Consider the following 18,934-nt stretch of genomic DNA (forward strand, 5'->3'; position numbering starts at 1 on the left):
AGGTCTTAACTTCCAAACAAGAGGTCTCATGTTCGAATTCTCATAGTGTGTGAGAGAAATCCCCACCCTTTATAGTTTAGACTGTCATTTGATTTTTTAAATAAAAAGAAAGTCTATAACCCAAAAACCCTTCTCCCAAATTGAATTCTCCTTGTCAATGACCATTTGCTTTAGCAAATTTTTATTTTTTAATACAAGCGCTATTGGGGGAAATCGAACTTAAGACCTCGGATGCAAAAGTAAATGCTTTAAAACCACTTGAAGTCCCTTGCGGCTTTTTTTTTTTTTAATTTATATTATTTTTTTATGATAAAGAATATTATTGATGTGAAAAAACTAATACAAGAAGCTTGAACTCGTATCAAGGAGGAAATTCCTTTATCACGAGTTAAAATCCTCGTACAATACATCAGAAATAAAATCAGGAGGTTCCTCAAACCAGTATAGAAAACCCCCGGTATGCAAGGCAAAATGCGCTAAACGATGAGCCACACCATTGGTAGTACGACAAATATGGGTAAAACATTCCCCAATGACCTTTGTCAGCAAGCTCTTGGTATCCTCCACCACTGGTCCAATGACGGACCTATCTATGGAGTTACTTCGAAGTGCTGTAACAATCTAGAGAGCATCACTTTCAAAGACAACATTTTGAGCAAAGATAATTTGTAATTTTTCAATAATTTGATTCAAACAACAATAAGGTGGATGGAGTTGAAGATAATAATGTTTTTAATCACTTGAGATTCAAGCCCCTCGCTATAATTTCTCTTTCATCATATCAAATGTCAACTTTCACACCTTCTATTCAAGGCATAATGAATGATGCTATCAACAGCCTCATTCATGAAGCATCTTTACCAATGATGGCTTTGGTCGAATCTTTTATGAATCTCTCAATTTATTATTCTATCACACGGCCTGTTTTGTCAATGCAATCAAAGAAGTCAAATTGAACACAAAATTACAAGATTTTCCACCCAAATGTTCAGCCAAATATATTTGGCATTTGGCACAAATAAACTGATTGGTTTTTCATTCCAATTTGAAAATTCATGACAAAAACATACAACTGTTTCATTGGGTCTCAAGCCTTAACAACAGATCGTACACTATGAACCAAAAACAAATAGCTTACAATTGCTACCACAAGTACCCTTCACTTCATCAGACTCCTCCTCGTCATCCTAATAGGACCGGAAATGCATAAATTACATCCCCACTTTCCATTTCATGCTGTGTCAACAAATACTCAGTCAGATTCTGTAAACTCAACGGCAAAAAGTAAAAAATGTGTCACACAAATTCACACGAATAGATAACTACGCACACGCACACGCACACACGCATATACAAATGTATGAATATGGAGATGGAGAGAGGGGACCTCATCTGGGGTCAGGTTGGGTCTAACAAGACGACCATTGTGCACGAATCTCATATTGTCCAACTCTACCGACTTCTTATCACAGTAGACAATCATAAGCTTCTTCAGTTGAGTGCTTCTCTTGATCCTGAACATTAAAAAATTTTCCCACTACACACACACAAGCAAACAAATTTCCAGCATTGGGAGTGAATTACAAATTGCATCATTACAACATCCATTGCCACCAAATTCCAATGCCAGATTATAACCCCTAATGTTTGAAAAGTACATAGAGATCATTTAAAAAAAAAAAATCAATAAAATTATATTTCGCCCAAACAAATATAATTTTGAAACAAATTCAAAACCACAAAAATAACATATGATATGAGTTGTAAAAATTGGGCAAAATGGACAAACCCTAAACCCTAACATAAAATGGATAATATTCACTAGTTGAGCAAAAATATTCAAAAACAATAAATAAATATATAAAAACCCTAAGAGAGAGAAAGAGAGAGGGAAGGACCGGGTCCTTCACTAAGAGCAGGATGCGGGTGGGCCGCTTTGGGACGCCCAACATATTTCTCTGTGCTCCGACTGGGACTCTGCGACCTACCCCCATTTTCAAGTCTCCCTTCACCAAATTGGTTTCAATTTGCTTTTCTTTTCCCTCTCTTTCTCACCCCTCACCCTTATCAACCTTTAAACAAGGGAAGGGAATGGACGAACGACAAGTGAACCGTTGAAAGACTAGTTGCTCATTTATTCTGCCAATTGAATGCAAATGGCTTGACAGACTGAGTTGGGCCAGACTCATTTTAGAATATTTTATAGAGTAAGCCCATTTTCTCTTTTGGGTTATTGGAATAATTTTTGCTGAGAACTAATCGACATTCAGTTGGGCCAGACTCATGTATGTATTTTTTAAATTTAGATTTACATTTCGGTCCCACAACGTCGTAGTTCTAGTTTCGCTTTCGCTCACATTCGTATAAATATATCTTTTTGTTTTAACATAAATTAGAGGATTATGCAATAATAGCTCTCTTATTGACATCAAAATACTTCATCGGCCAAAAGCGTTGATTGTTTGTGTTTACTTGAAGCTTTTATTAATTGTTTGGGCAGAATACCACCCCCCTATAACATAACATGGCTTGTTTTCTAGAAGATGTCAAATCCAACTAATCAAGTATAGTGTTAGTTGATATAATCCATCGTTAACCAGTGTAATTAACATGATATCAAATCTCTAGTTGAGAGCTAGTCTAGATAGGAAAGCCATCATTAGTAATTTGTCGATTGTATAATTTTTCTACACAAACCTAATGCACTTTGGTGTGCCATAAATAAATGGATTGCTATTGGTCTTTAGTTCCCATTGAAAATCCATGTCAAATCCAACTCATGTTTCATATCAAAGTCCACATCGCAAAATGCAAACAAAACCAAAAGTTTGCTGCCCAATGAATATTCTTAGTGGAGAAGGCAAGAATTGCCCCAAGGAAATATCCTGCTGCAGTGCAGACAAAATGTAATTGATAAATGTGGACAACTTGCCTACGCAACTTGCCATGTAAATATTAATCCCAATAACATGTTATGCTATGTATACCGACATGATCAACAAATCAAATTTTCTATATTATCATAATTTATACCACAAACCGATGCCATATTATAATTTAATATATAAACTCTGTTTTTTTTTTTTGGTTGTCAAAATTAAGAAATTGGAAGGCAGAAAAACTCAAATACGCGGGTATCACGCATGGGAGGAGCCAATTAAGGCCTACAAGGGTCACTTGACCCTTCTCACCCTTTGATAATTTATTTTTGTATGTGTTGCATTTGACTGGATTACTTTCTATATTACATGGCTGACCTTTCTCATCTTTTGAGTTTACTAACTTTCTCATTTTCTCATTTTCTTTGTTTACTATTTAAATCCTATAATAATTAAAGTACACTACAAAATCTCTCTTGGCTCTAGTAGTATCTTTTTTCTAACACATAAACACACCTCATAATTCCTAAGATTTATCGTGATTTCTTTAATCAAATGAGCCAGTTAATTAGGCAAAAATTCTCACTCTCGTTATTTAAGGTTGACCCTCTTTGATAAAATTTCTAGTTCCGCCATTGGTATCACGAGGACTTGATCCAAGACTACTAAAAACATGCCAAAGACCTGGACCAATCTAACGCCCATTGATTGATTCTAGTGCCAAGTTTTTAAGGAGTTGTTAATGTGAATGACACGCTTTCAGAAAACAAGTGAAAATGGAGCTACCCTTTTGTCTTCCCAGCTGCTGAATAAAGTCATTGAGCATGATTCAATTCCCATTTCTTCCCAACTAAACTACCAACTTCTAACCTTTTGGAATGAAAAGCAATTATATTTAATTTCACACACACAATTAAAAAATGCCATGAAGATTCGAATATAAGACTATTTGCAAGTTAAAATTTTCCACTCAACTAAACCCCCATTGGCCGCTTTTGTTTATCTTAATACAAGTATGAGACTCAAAAGATGCTCTAAAATTCACAAGCCGGTAATTATATACATAACGACTTTGAGAGACCGATTACACGTCAATTATTTCTTTTTCAAATTAGTGACGTTGTTGATTCAATAATATTTATATATAATATATTATAATAAACTGAGTAGGGTCTGTATATACCTAAAAAGACAAATGAGCTGATCATGCTATGATGCGAGATCAAGGAGGGAGGAGAGAGTAAAACAAAAGCAGGTTTGGCCACAAAAAAACTATGCTTGCTACATAAGAAGTGCTTATAATTAGACCAGTTAACTGCTCTCTCACAGTAATTTGGATTTCCAAATTAATGATCATATCCTTACAATATATTTGCATATTTTTTCATAATTGCATTTTTTTAATTGTAATTTCCCCAACCAAAGTTATGGCTTATCACCTAATCCTTATTAATATTATAGTTGATCGTCTCAAAATATACTTCCATGATGGAGAGAGAGAAGCTTTTCTCATTTAATAACACTTCTTGTTAAGTAAAGAAAAATATTTCAAAGGGGTGTTAAAATATAATTTTTTTTTTTTTTTATACAAGCAATATTTTATTTTAATTTAAATAAAATTATGATGATAGGGTTTCGAACTTTGATAAAGAGTGGGAAATACATCCGTTCTAGCCAACTTGGCTAAGTTCATATTTGCAAAACATGAAGTTATCGAAATAGCCCTATATTTAATTGGTGTTGTTAAAATGACCTAATTATATATCATTCTGACAGTGACATTTAGCCTCTCTCTCTTTATATATATATTTTTAATAATGTGTCTCTCCTGAGACATGATTAATGTGGTTAACTAATAGTTGACCAAGACAGTTTGGATTAATGTGTCCATTCAAAATAGCCAAACGACATTGTAGTGTACAAGTTTGTATAGGGTTACTAGATATATATATATATATATATCTTATTCGGATATATGCACGTTATTATCGTGTAAATGCTACTGTAAATAGACAAGAAAGTAAGGAGGGGTAATACAAAATACATAACTTTCGCACGATAATAAAGTTCGTCCGCATAGGAGAATTTTTGTATATATATATATATATATATATATATATATATATATATATATATAAAGCTTCAGATGAGGGATCCCTCAAATAAGTATTTGAGGGACACACTTGTAGGGCCCACTCCATATTATATTTCACTAATCCAAATGTCTATTTTGTTGATACTCATTCAAAGATCGTTTCTACAAAAAAAAAAAAAAAAACTCACTTGAATCCGATTTCATTTGACCACTCAATTGAATTATTGAAATTTTAATACTTTCTTGAAGTATTGTATTAATTGAATTTGTATGACACAATTGGATATCGAAACGATTTTCGATTTGTCTAATTTTTTACAAAGATGATCTATAAATGTAGACTTAAAAAATAGATAGTTTGGATCATTGAAAACAAATTCCTATGGGACCCTAAATGGTGTCCATCAAATAATTTTATTTGAGGAATTCCTCAATAAAAGAGAACTGTATATATATGTATAAAATATATACTTGGGGCTTAAGTGTTGCTCCATGATTAAACAATGTGAACAATGTTCTGCAAAACGGTAGCAACAACGGTAGCAACAAATAGTCATTACAAGAAGGCCAATAAATCTTCTTGCATGCTTATCTTGACAAAGAATAATGCACTATACGTACGGCGCCGGAAATTAAATATGGCTGATGAAGAAGATTGAGTGATGATAATATAATAAAATGTATTAACAGAGAGTTGCATCCATTGCCGACTTGAAATAATACTTATCAAGGAAATTATCGATTATCATTATTTATTATTATTAATGTTAAATGGGTTTTCCAAATAATAATAAATAAATAAAAACCGAAAGCGGCATATGCAAAATACAAAACCCTTGTTTCATTTTTTGTCACTTGAGGCATGTATGCTCTAAGCGGCTTTGTCTTGTAATTCTCTTTTCCGCATTAAAGCGGCATTAACTTTGCAGCAATTAATCAAATGGGTTTGGTTATGTTTTCTCAAAATCTTACCAAAAGCAAGGAAACAAGCGTACTGGACAAACCAACGTTCACATTTTGGGTCATAATTGTTGTTTTTCCACATTTTGAAGAAACGCTGTTCTTTTTCCACCAAAAACTTAAAACATTATGATTGTTGTTTGCCAAATGTAAGGTTAAAAAAAGAGAAAGCAGAAGAAAAATCGAACCCATGCAGGTACCTAACCAGCAACGGATCTGACTTGCATCTTGACACAGACTAAGTCGGTCACCAAACTACAGCACCAGCCCATCATATGTAAACTTCATCCGCACGTCCGATTCAATCATATGCCACGTGTACGCTCAAGAACAAAGGGGACCCACTGATGTAGATGAGGTTGGAGAACCACAGTAGAGTTTTTGAAAATCTAGACACCCCAACTCCACCAGCACCAACAAACAACACCATGATGATAATAAAAAAACGGTCGTGCAGATGTGGCCTTTCCGCCCGTTGCGCAATGTGTATGCCGCATAGCAATTTTATTTTTTATTTTTTGCTATTGGCAGATTTCACTCGCGTGGGCTCCACAAACTCATCCCTAACCCTCAACCCTCCCTCTGTTTTTCCCACTAACCTCCTCCACTCTCCCTCCTCCTCCTCCTCAATCTTAATCATCATCATCACCTTCATAATTCACTCTATAAATACACCAACCCATCACCTGAGAAACACCTCTCTCTCTCTCTCTCTCTCTCTCTCTCTCTCTCTCTCAGACGCTGCTCTGCTTTTATCAGAAACAGAGCAAACAGAGAAAACAAGTGAGCATGGCCACCTTCACGTTCCCGTTCTTTCTCTCACTCCTCCTCCTCCCGCTCTTCTCACTCTTGACTATTGCAGCTGGTAATTACATAAGCATGCATGGGTTTGGTTTATTTATACTAGCTACTAGCTAGCATTTGCATATATAAATTAAAATCACACATTTTCATTTTTAATTTGATGGGTTTGATTGTTTTTTATTTGCAGAAAACACAACAGGTACAATTGGAATCAACTACGGCAGAATAGCCAACAATTTACCTCCACCGGAAAAAGTAGTGGCGCTCCTCAAGTCCCAAGGCATCAACAAAGTCAAGCTCTATGACACTGACGCTGCCGTCCTCACCGCCCTTGCCAACTCCGGCATAAACGTCGTCGTCGCTCTCCCCAACGAGCTCCTCTCCTCCGCCGCCAACGACCCCTCCTTCGCCGACAAATGGGTCCAAGCCAACATCTCCCAATACCACCCGCAGACCCAAATCGAAGCCATCGCCGTCGGCAACGAAGTCTTCGCCGACCCAAACAACACCACCAAATTCCTCATCCCCGCCATTAACAACCTCCAATCTGCTCTCGTCAAGCACAATCTAAGCTCCTCAATCAAGCTCTCTTCCCCAATTGCCCTCAGCGCGCTCCAGAGTTCGTACCCGTCATCGTCCGGATCCTTCAAACCGGATCTAATCGAACCCGCGGTTAAACCTTTGCTGGACTTTTTAAGCAAAACGTCGTCGTATTTGATGATAAATGCGTACCCCTTTTTCGCGTACGAGGCCAACGCTGACGATATCTCTCTAGACTACGCCTTGTTTCGGACCAACCCGGGTAACGTGGATTCGGGTAACGGGTTGCGTTATAATAGTTTGATGGAGGCCCAACTTGACGCCGTTTTCGCTGCCATGTCAGCTCTCGGATACGATGACGTTAAGTTGGTGGTGACGGAGACCGGGTGGCCTTCCAATGGCGACGAGAACGAGATTGGCTCGGGGAAAGCTAACGCCGCGGCGTATAACGGAAACTTGGTGAAAAGAGTTTTGACAGGGGGTGGGACCCCCTTGAAGCCCAAGGACCCACTCAACGTGTATTTATTTGCTCTGTTTAATGAGAACCAGAAGCCCGGGCCCACATCGGAGAGGAATTACGGGCTGTTTTATCCGGATGAAGGGAAGGTGTACGACATACCCCTTACTCTCGCGGGCCTGAATGGGGCCCAGTCAAATCCGGTAAACGAAAGCAAGGCCCAGGTTCCAACGACGGCGCCGTCTAGTGGGAACACGTGGTGCGTGGCGAATGCGAATGCAGGGGAGGAGAAGCTTCAGTCTGGACTGGATTACGCATGCGGAGAGGGCGGGGCTGATTGCCGTTCGATTCAGGAAGGCTCCACGTGTTTCAATCCAAATACGCTTGAGGCGCACGCTTCGTACGCCTTTAATAGTTACTATCAGAAGAAGGCACGTGGAACTGGTACGTGCGATTTTGGTGGCGCCGCGCACGTTGTTGCTCAACCCCCAAGTACGTCCTCTATCACTCTACTATTTCATTTTAAATTCCTTTATTTAATTTCATTTTCTACTAGTAACATATTTAACTGGGGCATAATATAAGCAAGCGCTCGAATTTTATTAGAACAATTAAAAAAATAAGAAGAGAATCATTCTAATTAGCAGTATGACGAACATGAGTAATTATTTGCACTTGACTAAAATACGTTGTCAAGTGTAAATTGAAGAAAAAAAAAGGTCGGTAAAGACAACGATTGCGGCTCGCAAGTGAGTCCATGCGTGCACTTGACTTGTTTATTAAATTTTCTTGATTTTGACATTATGGATTATGATTTGATGCTAAAGAGGGCGGCTGTGTGTTGTTTTGCAGGGTATGGGACGTGCGAGTACCCAACAGGTTACTGAAGGAAGAAAAATGGGGTTGTTTTTGTTTAGTTGGGGTTAGCCTAATTATTCTTTGAATTTGGTGCTAGCTTTTAGAATTTAGAGAACATGGGACCTATTTTCATTGTATTTATTATTATTATTATTATTATTATTATTATTATTATTGTTATTATTTATTGTTATGCATATGGATTATATTAGTTGGTTTGACTTATTTGTCTGTAATTACGTCCCTATAGCTATTGATATTGATTTCTCAATGTCTTCTTCCATGCCTTTCTGTTTTTGGCTTCTATATAATCATATGGTTAAAATATTTATGCGGATGAGAGAGAGAGAGAGATCATGCTTCCCAATTGCTTCTTCTTGTCATTTATCGTTTTATTTGTTAAAATAATGCGTTTTGATGGAATGATCTGGGGTTAGGGTTTGCTACAAAGCTTTTGCTTATATCAGAAACTATATGGTGGGGTTTGATTTTGTTTCAACCGACCAAGTTGTATGAAAACAAAATACAGAATTCCCACTTGCCTGTATGAAAACAAAAGGACTTTCTCAATGCACCCAAAAATCTGATCAGTACACTTGAGATTCAATAAAATCTCAGGTGGTGGCATATGTATGTTTTATGTTTTCCAATCATCACACCGGGAGGAAATATGATAGAATTTTAGAATAATTCTTTCCGGGTTTATTGACTTTCTTTTTTCTCTTTCATTTTGCGCCTTTGGGTGCATAAAGCGGTGGCCTTTGGGTGCATAAAACGGCTTTTGCATCTTCGGATAAGGCTAAATTTTAAACTAGGGTCGATTTGGCTTAGATGTTGTCAGGGGTGGGCGCAGTCCAGTTCGTCCCATTTTCATCTGACTTAGTCCGATGAAAACCTGATAACAAAATTGAATCAGACTGGACCAGCTTAGATCCGATTCAATTTCCGGTTCTTCCAGTTTGGGCCAACACCAAAGCCCAATTGATTTTATTTTTTTGGATATTTCAAGCTTAAGGAACAAGTGAATTTTTAAAAAAGTTCGGGTTAAAAATCACAATTGGTCCGATTCCCATATTGAATCCAAAAAGCATTCTTTTGTTAAAAAATAAATAAAAAAATCCAGGCAAAATTAAGTTTAAACAAATTCAATTAAAAATTACAGCTCCATTTTTGGCTGATGCATCTCCAAAGCTCCAACGTTATGTTTCTTTCTACCAAGAACACACAAACCACCCATCACGAATCACATTAAAAATCCAATACAAAACCATCAAGAATTCCCTTTACAAATACAATTCGTTAACTGCAAACTGAGGATTTAAATCTAAAAAAGACTATAAATCAAGCATGTTACCTTGGACAGGGGCTCAATCGAAGGAAGGACGAGCGGAACAATCAAAACCCTTTCTGGTATAGACTGGTATAGAAAAATCTCTTTACGAACCAATTCTTGTAAAGGTTTTTGTATAAGCCATAATCAGCTGATTTCCGTCCATCAATTGTTACTCAGCTTCCTTGAAAAGAAAGTTGAGTATGGCTTATACAAAAACGTTTTACAAGAATTGGTTCAGTAAAAACGTTTGTGAGAGAGAGCGAGCTAACCGATTGGTTTCAACTTTGAACAGCCACCTCCAGCTTATATTATCGTGTATACATGTGCAACAAACAAACAAATAAAAACATGTGCAGAGTTTTTAGGATAAACTAGGTTGTTTTCGGCGGTTCAAAGGGCAGAAGTTGGAGACCAAGTGTTGTATTAGGGTTGGGGGTTCTAACGGTGATGGGTTTGGGCCAAAAATAATTTGGATGGTGGGCTTTTTTAGAGTTGAAAATCGAAAAAGACGTTGGCTCAAAATTAAAATTAGCAAAAGTTTGAAGGATTAAGTTTCGAACTTAAGACCTCCAACATAGCATGACAAGAGTAAAACATTACGTGCTGAATATGGGTAAACTTCTTCAATGACCAAATATAACAACATGTTGAATTTGAATTGATATGGAGAGAACCATGCACAACTCAAATAATGACTAAATCTCATATTCATCAATCAGAAGCATATGTACTCAGACCTACAATACAGATTCGTCGTGTAACGACAGAAACGACAAATCCATATTGAAAACCAAAAGGTAAAAATAATTAAAATTCCTAAATATAAAGAAATCAATAAAACTCTCATGGTAAATTAACAAGTAAGCAAAACCTTTTATTTATTTATAGTAAATTGATTGAAGTAGATTTTGGACCATTACTTGAGACTGGTCCATGGGTGTGCTTCGTAGCGTGCACGGTGGTGCATCACATCCCATCGTCTTTCTATAATCAAATCATTAAGAAATAAATCGGAGAAAGCAAAAGGCCCCAAAACGACACACGAATAGAGCGTTGCGTGAACTCCTCAGTAGTTTTGGCGTTTTGATTTGTTCTGCCACAAAAGCAAGAAAATAACAAAAGAAAAGACGTGTGTACGTAAGTCTATAGGACTGTGTGTTGGGTGTGGCCTCAAGAAAAAGGAAGGGTTGAGACAAAAAAAGGGTTCGTGGCTTACATTTAAGAAACTTCAACCAAACCAATTCACTTTCATTTTTTTCTTATATTTATTGTAAGGATAACTGATATCAATAATCAATCACTTGAATTACGAGTCACTAATTGTGTTTTATATTAATTATATTAATGACGGGGAAATACAATTATAATTATTTTTTTTTAACACAAATGATAATCTAAACTATAAGGGGACGAGATTTCTCTCACACACAGTATCAAGCTATCATGAAATGAAAACCCACTAATCTACAAGTGAATTGAAAGGCATTTTCATTGAGCAAGACGATGTTGATGTAACTGTTTTATTCAGTGAACTAAAACCCCTTTACGATGAAGTCTCATTTATTCCATTTATTTATTTTGGTTTGGAATTGAATTACCAATTTATATTAAATCTGTGATCAAACAGAAGCGAGTAAATGATAAAATTTCTCTTTCATCAATTAAAAAGAAAAAAGATAAACGTTATCCCTAATCATGTGCAGGGCAATCATGAATTCCAGGGATATCACATACGATGTTGAAATATATAAAATAAAAAATAATCTTAGAAGAAGTGAAAATAGATCACAACACAACAAAACAGAACATAAAATGATTTAGGACTTGCAACATGAACATGGTTCTAAGATTTTCTTCTTGATAAGAGGAACATAAACAAGTACACGAAAAGAGTTTCAATCAGAATCCTTATTAACTACTAAATCAGAATTCTTTATAAGGGGTCCTTGTTCAGTACGAAATCAAACACGAATCGAATTCGACTCCTTACCCTAATATAAGTTAAGTTCCAGGAGGCTGGAGCTTTAATATATAACACAAGTTAACCCACATCAGCTTTCGTACAAGAAAACGAGCAGATATATTTTTTCTGGTAGAAATTCTGGCTAGGCTAGCTAGTTTGCAAGAGAAATCATAAAATGGAAAAGCGGGGGCGGACCGGAAACTCAAACTCTAATGGCCAGCTTCCATCAATGATGATAGAGGAGATTCTATCAAGGCTACCAGTGAAGTCCTTATGCCGCTTCAAGTGTGTCTCAAAGTCATGGAGTTCCCTAATCTCCGACAACTCCAGTTTTGTTGCATCGCACTTGGACAAAGGCACTGGGGAGGATAAAGATGATCTACTCTTCCGAAGAAGAAGAAGAGTCATATTTACTGATGCCGCAGGTAATGGCCTCCACTCTATGCATCTTGACTACGATGATGAGTTTCTCAATCATAACAACGAAGAAGATGCATCATCCCATCACGATAATCGCAATCGTAACTGTTTCGATTTCGATGAGGAGGTTGGTGGTAGTAATTTATTAGTAACAACAGCCACGGAGCTCCAGTATGTTTATAGCGCGTTATCATGTATTTCGGTTTCCATGTTGGGTTGCTGCAACGGCTTGTTGTTATGCATGTTTTTATACGACCCGCAGTTATATTTGGTTAACCCAGCAACAAGGCAATCCAAGAAACTACCAGAAGTACCAACAGAATATCTAATTGATGACCTCTACTACTTTTGCGACGTATATGGGTTTGGATTTGATTCTTCAACTCATCAACACAAGGTCGTCAATGGTGTCGTCTACAGAACAAATACCCGTGATGATGATGAAGGAGGGGTTCAGTTTAATGTGTACACATTGGAAACTAATTCTTGGCGACAGATTCATGAGTACGTATTTCCCTACCACATCTTTCCATGTCGAAATAAAGGGACCCTGCTGAATGGAAATCTCCATTGGTTGGGAACAAGAGTCGGAGAAGATGATGATCATCATTCATCTTTGTTGATTGTCTCCCTGGTTTTAACACAAGATCAGGAGGAGGTTCGAGAAATTCCACTGCCGCGCGAAATCGACCCTTCTCGAACTCTTCGTAGTAAGCTCGGGGTCTTCAGAGAATGGTTATGTGTAACTTTTGAGGGTGATTATGGTAAAGCAACACCAACATGCAATGAGTTTTGGGTCATGAAGGAATATGGAGTGGGCGAATCTTGGACTAAAATGAGGGTCTCCATCCCATATTGGAACTTGTCACATTCTGGTTTCTGGACAAAGTCTCATGATTTGATGGTGTTTGAAGAAGAGTTGATTATGTACAATTTTAACGATCACAGCTTTCGGAATCTATGCGTTCGTGAAATCGGCAAAGTTGGTAGTGTTGAAACCTACTGGGAGAGCATTGTTTCACTTAAGTAGAGTGAGAAAAATAAAATAAGTAATTAGTACATTTTCTTAGTTGTTATTCTTTTGAAGCAAAATATGCTGAACAAGGTTACCATCGCTTCACACTAACTTGTTCAATAGGAGGAGGCATCAAACTTTTTTTGTTAGACTAGACAGAGGTCTCTGGGTAATAGATATAATTAAATTATTTAGTCTCATACTGGCTTTGTTGTAAAGAAAATCAAGGAGATAACAGATCAGCCTAATTGAGAGTTCCTAATACCTTTTCTTTTCTTTATTAATTAATATTTTCTTCATCTGTTGGTTTATTACTCGTTACCTGATTAACAAGAATATATATAAATGTGGATAATGTAGAAATAATTGAAATTCTAGAGCAGATTCCGAAGATCTTGCACAATTCTTTGAAAACATGTAGCACATTTGAAATTGATTAGAAATGACTATATGCATGAATTGTCCGAATCTTGTTACATATGAATTGTAATTGCCTAAACAAATAACTTTATCGTATATCTAAATTCACAATTTTGGAAATATAAAACAATTTCCCATTTCCTTAAATAAAAAAACCCAATCAAATAATCAAACAGTAGTTAACATAATCAACCAAATATACAAATAAACAATTAGATGAGTTTTCTAGTTGGGATTCTCTCTCTTTTCTCATATTTTTGTTTCGTTTGTCATTTCTGTGGCTGAATTCTGTTGGGGGGCAAGGCAACCGTGGGGCAGGACATAAAAAGTAACGACTACGACCACCGAGTTACTATTCTATACGGTATAGCGGAATGCGCGGGAAGGAATTCCCACATATGGGCCCACATTTATAGTTGACCACTAATGACACGCCACGTCATGTCGCATGGCAACAGTTGTCAAGATGCCGTCAAGTCTGCAGCACTATGCTGCTTAAACCATGGTTTTTTTGTCAACAAAATATATATGGAGGAGGCCGTTGTTTTTTCTTTCGGTGCTTAAACCATGGTTTTATTTATCATAATTTTTTTTTTACAGAGGCATCCATGGTTTCTGTATTTTCCCACGCTGGGATTCTAGAATGCAAGGATGGATCCAGAAATTTTTCAACAGGAGGATTGATTAAGGTTATTAACTTCAAATTTAATAATGATATTTTTTTTTTTGTATTTACCATTTTTATAGTTGTTTTATAAATAAAAGTATACATTAAATTATATAAATCACTCGACTTTATAGCTTCGTTGACAAATTTTCAATAATTTTAAACATGAAATAAATACATATTAAATGCAACCAAAAACAAATATTATCAAAATTATAATATGTTCAACAATAAAATTAAAAGTATACCTATTCACCCGACGGGGTCTAACTCAGTAAAAAAGGGTCTTGACTTGCAGATAAGTGGTCTCATGTTCAAACCCCCAATGGCGCCTTTGTAGTACTATGTGTGAGAAACTCTCCCTCCATCTTGTAGTTTAGACTATCACTTATATTTTTATTTTTTTTAAATGTAGCTATTCAAGTTTGTACATATTCTAAAATCCTTGAGAGAATTGAATTTTGTATATATAATCTGAGTCAATAAGCAATTTTTTTATTTTATTTTAAATGTAGACAATCATATAATCCACTAAAAACTCATTCTCCATCTTGTTAATAATAGTTGTTTTAACAAGTTGGAGAGTTAGGGTTAGGGACTTTTCCTTTTGGTCGAAGTGTTTTTGTTGGGATTGAAAAAACAAAGAGTCATTTACGGTTGTGGTTTGAGAAAAAATTTATACACTTGTATTTTTGTTTATTTGGCTTAAATATGGTAGTTCTATTAAATTAAAACAACAAAAGTACCATCAAAATGTTAATTTCTTAGATTTTGTGTAATTTAAAAATTATTATTATTTTCCATTCCATCTGTGAAAAAGACGACAATTGATTCTAACAAAGTAAAGAGTAATGACGCTCTACCATGATTAGCTTAAGGAATAATCAAATGCAATTAGGATAATTTTTTTCAAAAAGGGAACAGCAATTAGGACATTAATAATTTGTTATAAGTAGTCTTTAATTAGTCTTACTTTCAAATTATCCTAGTGCATGGAACCTGTTAATTTTGGGTCCTAGACTTTGTACAGGTGGTTTGGGGTGCTCACCGAAAAGAGGGAAACAACATTCAATTCCCATGTATTTGGGAGGCCATTCAGCAAGTCCTTTCGAAACAAAATTTGGTTCTTATTCAAGCAAAAACAAAAGGATAATATTTGCTTCATTATCAGTAAATAGATACTCCTTTTTTTTGTGAATCACAGTTTGACACATATGAAAAAATGATTTATCAAAAATATATAAAGAAATTTTTTTGCACACATGTTACACTTTTATTAACACGAATATATGAGCTCCTATTTACTTGGTAAGGAGAAAAGTATTTTTCAAAACAAAAACAAAAACAAAAATGGTTGGTTAAACTTGAAAACCCTAATTCATGCAGTATAATCATATACTTTGATGCAACATTAGCATCAAACAGCTGTAAAGTGCCCATTCACTTTTCTTTCTTTTTTTTTCATTTGCACCCAAAACAAAGTGTGCATTTTGAGCTATGATGGAGGTGGTTGAATTGAAACCCATCCAACTCTTTCAAGATTTTTTGTTTTTAAAAATCAACACTAGGGAATCAACAAAAACGGAAAATGTGCAACGTTTTCTGGTGATCCTCTATTTTATTAGTTTATATGTGCTTAGGTGGCCTAACAACATTATTCAATCACTTGAGATTTTGATTGTGCCGAACAATTCTCGGCATCTTCAACTCTTTGGCCGCAATCTCAACTTTCATGGCGTCTGCTTCCATTACTTTTTGCTGCATAAGTTATTTTATCTATGGGCTCTTTCGCCAATTTGCTTTTCAGATTTTTTGGTCACTGCCACTTGAATTCTTTAATTAAGGTGGAAAATCGAGATTTGAATGTTGTAATTGGCCAATCTATCCCCACCATGAGACTGTTGAAAAGAAGGGTAAAAACGTCAAATTTTGTTTCAAGTTGGCGTTGAAAAAACCAATTTGATGTTCTTTGATTCTTATTTATCAGCCTATTGTAGGAGGTGGAGAGGAAGTATGGTTGAAGTTGTGCTTTTACAATATATCACAATACATCTTTAAATTTCAACTAAAAATGTGGTTTATAGAGCTCATTGTAAATGGTCCTTGAGGGGACATAACAATAGATTGTCTCGAGGGAATATAAATTCAATAAACTTTACCACTTTAGTCATTTCTATATAAAAACGAAGAGCTCATTATAAATGCTCTTAAGAAGCAAACTGGATGGATTATGTATTATATTTGGAACCTCTAGTATAATTTGCTTTCATGGGGTTTATGCTCGCTTGAAGACTACTAAGGCGTGATTATTTTCAATACAATGAAATATCATGGCATACGTTTAACATGGAATCTGGTACAATAGTGTTTTTGTTTTCCGCCTACAAACCATCCTTAGATATGAGATTCAAATATGCATTTGTGAGCTTTGTAGGGTTATATAATGAATGTCCGGAAATGCTTGATGATTGTTGAAAACAATTTGATTACCATTTGTTCAATCGTTCGTTATCTTAAGGCTCTATTTGGTGGGCTGAGCTGGATAAGACTTTTTCAATTAAAATGAACATGGGTCTAGTTTGTTGTTTGGTGGGCTTAATTGCATCATACATTAGCTTGGACTTAAATTTTTGTTTAGGATATGAATCCAGCATATATTGGATATCAAAACCCAAAGTGAGATACGAGTTTCGAAACCGTTTTCTTCGTCTACTCGTCTTCTCCTCTTATTCGACCCTTCTCTAGAGTCACTACTTGCATTCTTTTTTTATTTGATTTAATATGGATATAATTGAAAATTTATACAAACTTCGTTTTCCATTCATACTCAAAACAAACATGGGAAATAAAATAAAGTGATATCTCTCTGTTACTTTTGCAGCATTACCAAACATGAGAAATGAATCTTCCGTTTCTCATCCCTTGGGAAATGACATGGGAAATAATTTCTCCTCAAATTTGTTCCGTGAACCAAACGGAACACCTTATTGTGTATCTAATCAATCCATATTATAACACATATAACAATCATTAATATGTATGCTGGACTATTATCTAATGTATTAAAAGTTAAACACATGTATGTCAACATATCAAAATAGCAAATATACACAAATAGTTTTACGGTAAAATGGGGAGAAACCAAGTCAAAATGTAGAGGAAATTCAAAGAAATTATTTGTGTTGTTTTGTGTAGAGAAATGGTTGGTTATATTTTAATTTTTGATAATTCATAGTTACGAGGACAGTCAGACTTACACGAAAAATGTTAACATAAACAATTTGTAGATTGTTTGCCTATTATTGGAACTGACTCGTTAGTATATAGATGTTAGTATCCTAAACAAATGTTATACAATGTTGTCATTGCTAATTTAGGGCTCGTTTGGGACGGCTCTCTAGAAAGCACTTTAACTCATAAGTGCTTCTAGGAAAAGCGTTTATGATAAAGATGTTGAAATTTTATAATAAAAATTCAAGTGCTTCTTAGAAAAGCACTTGTGAGTGCTTCTTGAAAAAGATAATCATGATCCATAAGCACTTCTAAACTTTTCAACCCAACTATGTCAGAAGCCCTTTTAATCATTTCAGAAACACTCCAACCATACAGGATAATATAAAACTCTTTTTCGACGAAATGGTGGGCCAAGGCCCAAATAGAAATCAAAAGGACTAATAAGGAACTTCATTCACTTGGCCCGTAGTGGTACTTCTGCATAACTTAGCTCATGGAGAATGAGTTGTTTGCATTTAATTGTCCTCCTATATAGTATTGCTAAGAATATCATGAATTTCATTTTTCAATTATGATTAATTGTGTTCCATTAGTTGGTGGTGTGGTGATATCTTTTTGTCCTTGTTTCTTAACTCTTAATTTGACTTAGGAATATTCCACAGTGTTGAAAATTTGAGTCCTACAATATATGGGTAAGCAAAAGAATGATGGATTCATAACATTTTTTGTTGACAATGTCACTCATATTTAAAGAAATGTTAGCTCGGTAAATATAGTTTACCGAGCTAACATAACTATTAAAACATTGCTTCATATTGAGCTAGTATGTAAGCGAAGCTCCAACCCTCTTTTAATTTTATTGTTATTTGCATAGAAGCAAGTTTAACAAATAAAAAAAGGTGTTCATCTTGAAGAAAACAAATAAAAACGTAGATAAGCATTGTTATAAAAATGGAGAAATGATCGAGCGTCTTGAATAGACCTTATGGGGCATTGAATCAACCCATATTATAATATGTATAACTCATATTCTAAATTAAACATCTAATGTGTTGAAAATTGAACACATGTTACAATACATGTAGAATACACTATATCGACATATCGAAATGTCAAGTATACACAAATGCTTTTTTGGTAAAATGGGGAGAAAGCGAGTAAAAAGGATAGAGGAAATACAAAGAATTTATTTGTAATACATTGTGAAGAGAAATGTGAGATCTGAATTTGTCACAAGAAGATAGAGGAAATACAAAGAAACTATCTTTGAAATGAATTGAAATGATAAC

The 18,934-nt window shown here is 35.4% G+C and overlaps 3 protein-coding genes and 1 long non-coding RNA gene across 4 annotated transcripts; 2 read left to right on the forward strand and 2 right to left on the reverse strand.

Moving 5' to 3' along the window:
• Positions 1-987: 987 nt before the first annotated feature.
• On the reverse strand, positions 988-2,085 carry LOC117624935 (small ubiquitin-related modifier 2-like). Its single transcript, XM_034356468.1, has 3 exons — positions 1,899-2,085; positions 1,388-1,537; positions 988-1,236 (listed from the first exon to the last, which is right to left on the reverse strand). The coding sequence occupies exons 1-3, from the start codon at positions 1,992-1,994 to the stop codon at positions 1,183-1,185; spliced, it is 300 nt and encodes a 99-aa protein (XP_034212359.1). The 5' UTR covers positions 1,995-2,085; the 3' UTR covers positions 988-1,182.
• A 4,542-nt stretch (positions 2,086-6,627) lies between these two features.
• Positions 6,628-8,876, forward strand: LOC117626484 (glucan endo-1,3-beta-glucosidase 14-like). The gene is made up of 3 exons (XM_034358199.1): positions 6,628-6,799; positions 6,926-8,227; positions 8,588-8,876. Exons 1-3 carry the CDS (start codon positions 6,724-6,726, stop codon positions 8,620-8,622), a joined length of 1,413 nt encoding a protein of 470 aa, XP_034214090.1. The 5' UTR covers positions 6,628-6,723; the 3' UTR covers positions 8,623-8,876.
• Positions 8,877-9,722: 846 nt separating this feature from the next.
• LOC117626356 lies at positions 9,723-10,305 on the reverse strand. The gene is made up of 2 exons (XR_004585547.1): positions 9,948-10,305; positions 9,723-9,804 (listed from the first exon to the last, which is right to left on the reverse strand). It is a non-coding gene; the product is annotated as an uncharacterized LOC117626356 (long non-coding RNA).
• Positions 10,306-12,005: 1,700 nt separating this feature from the next.
• LOC117626296 (F-box/kelch-repeat protein At3g06240-like) lies at positions 12,006-13,430 on the forward strand. The gene has a single exon (XM_034357968.1). It carries the CDS (start codon positions 12,065-12,067, stop codon positions 13,337-13,339), a length of 1,275 nt encoding a protein of 424 aa, XP_034213859.1. The 5' UTR covers positions 12,006-12,064; the 3' UTR covers positions 13,340-13,430.
• The last annotated feature ends 5,504 nt before the right edge of the window (positions 13,431-18,934 follow it).

The sequence above is a fragment of the Prunus dulcis genome, chromosome 4 (assembly GCF_902201215.1).
Source record: "Prunus dulcis chromosome 4, ALMONDv2, whole genome shotgun sequence".
In the NCBI taxonomy this organism is placed as follows: Eukaryota; Viridiplantae; Streptophyta; class Magnoliopsida; order Rosales; family Rosaceae; genus Prunus; species Prunus dulcis.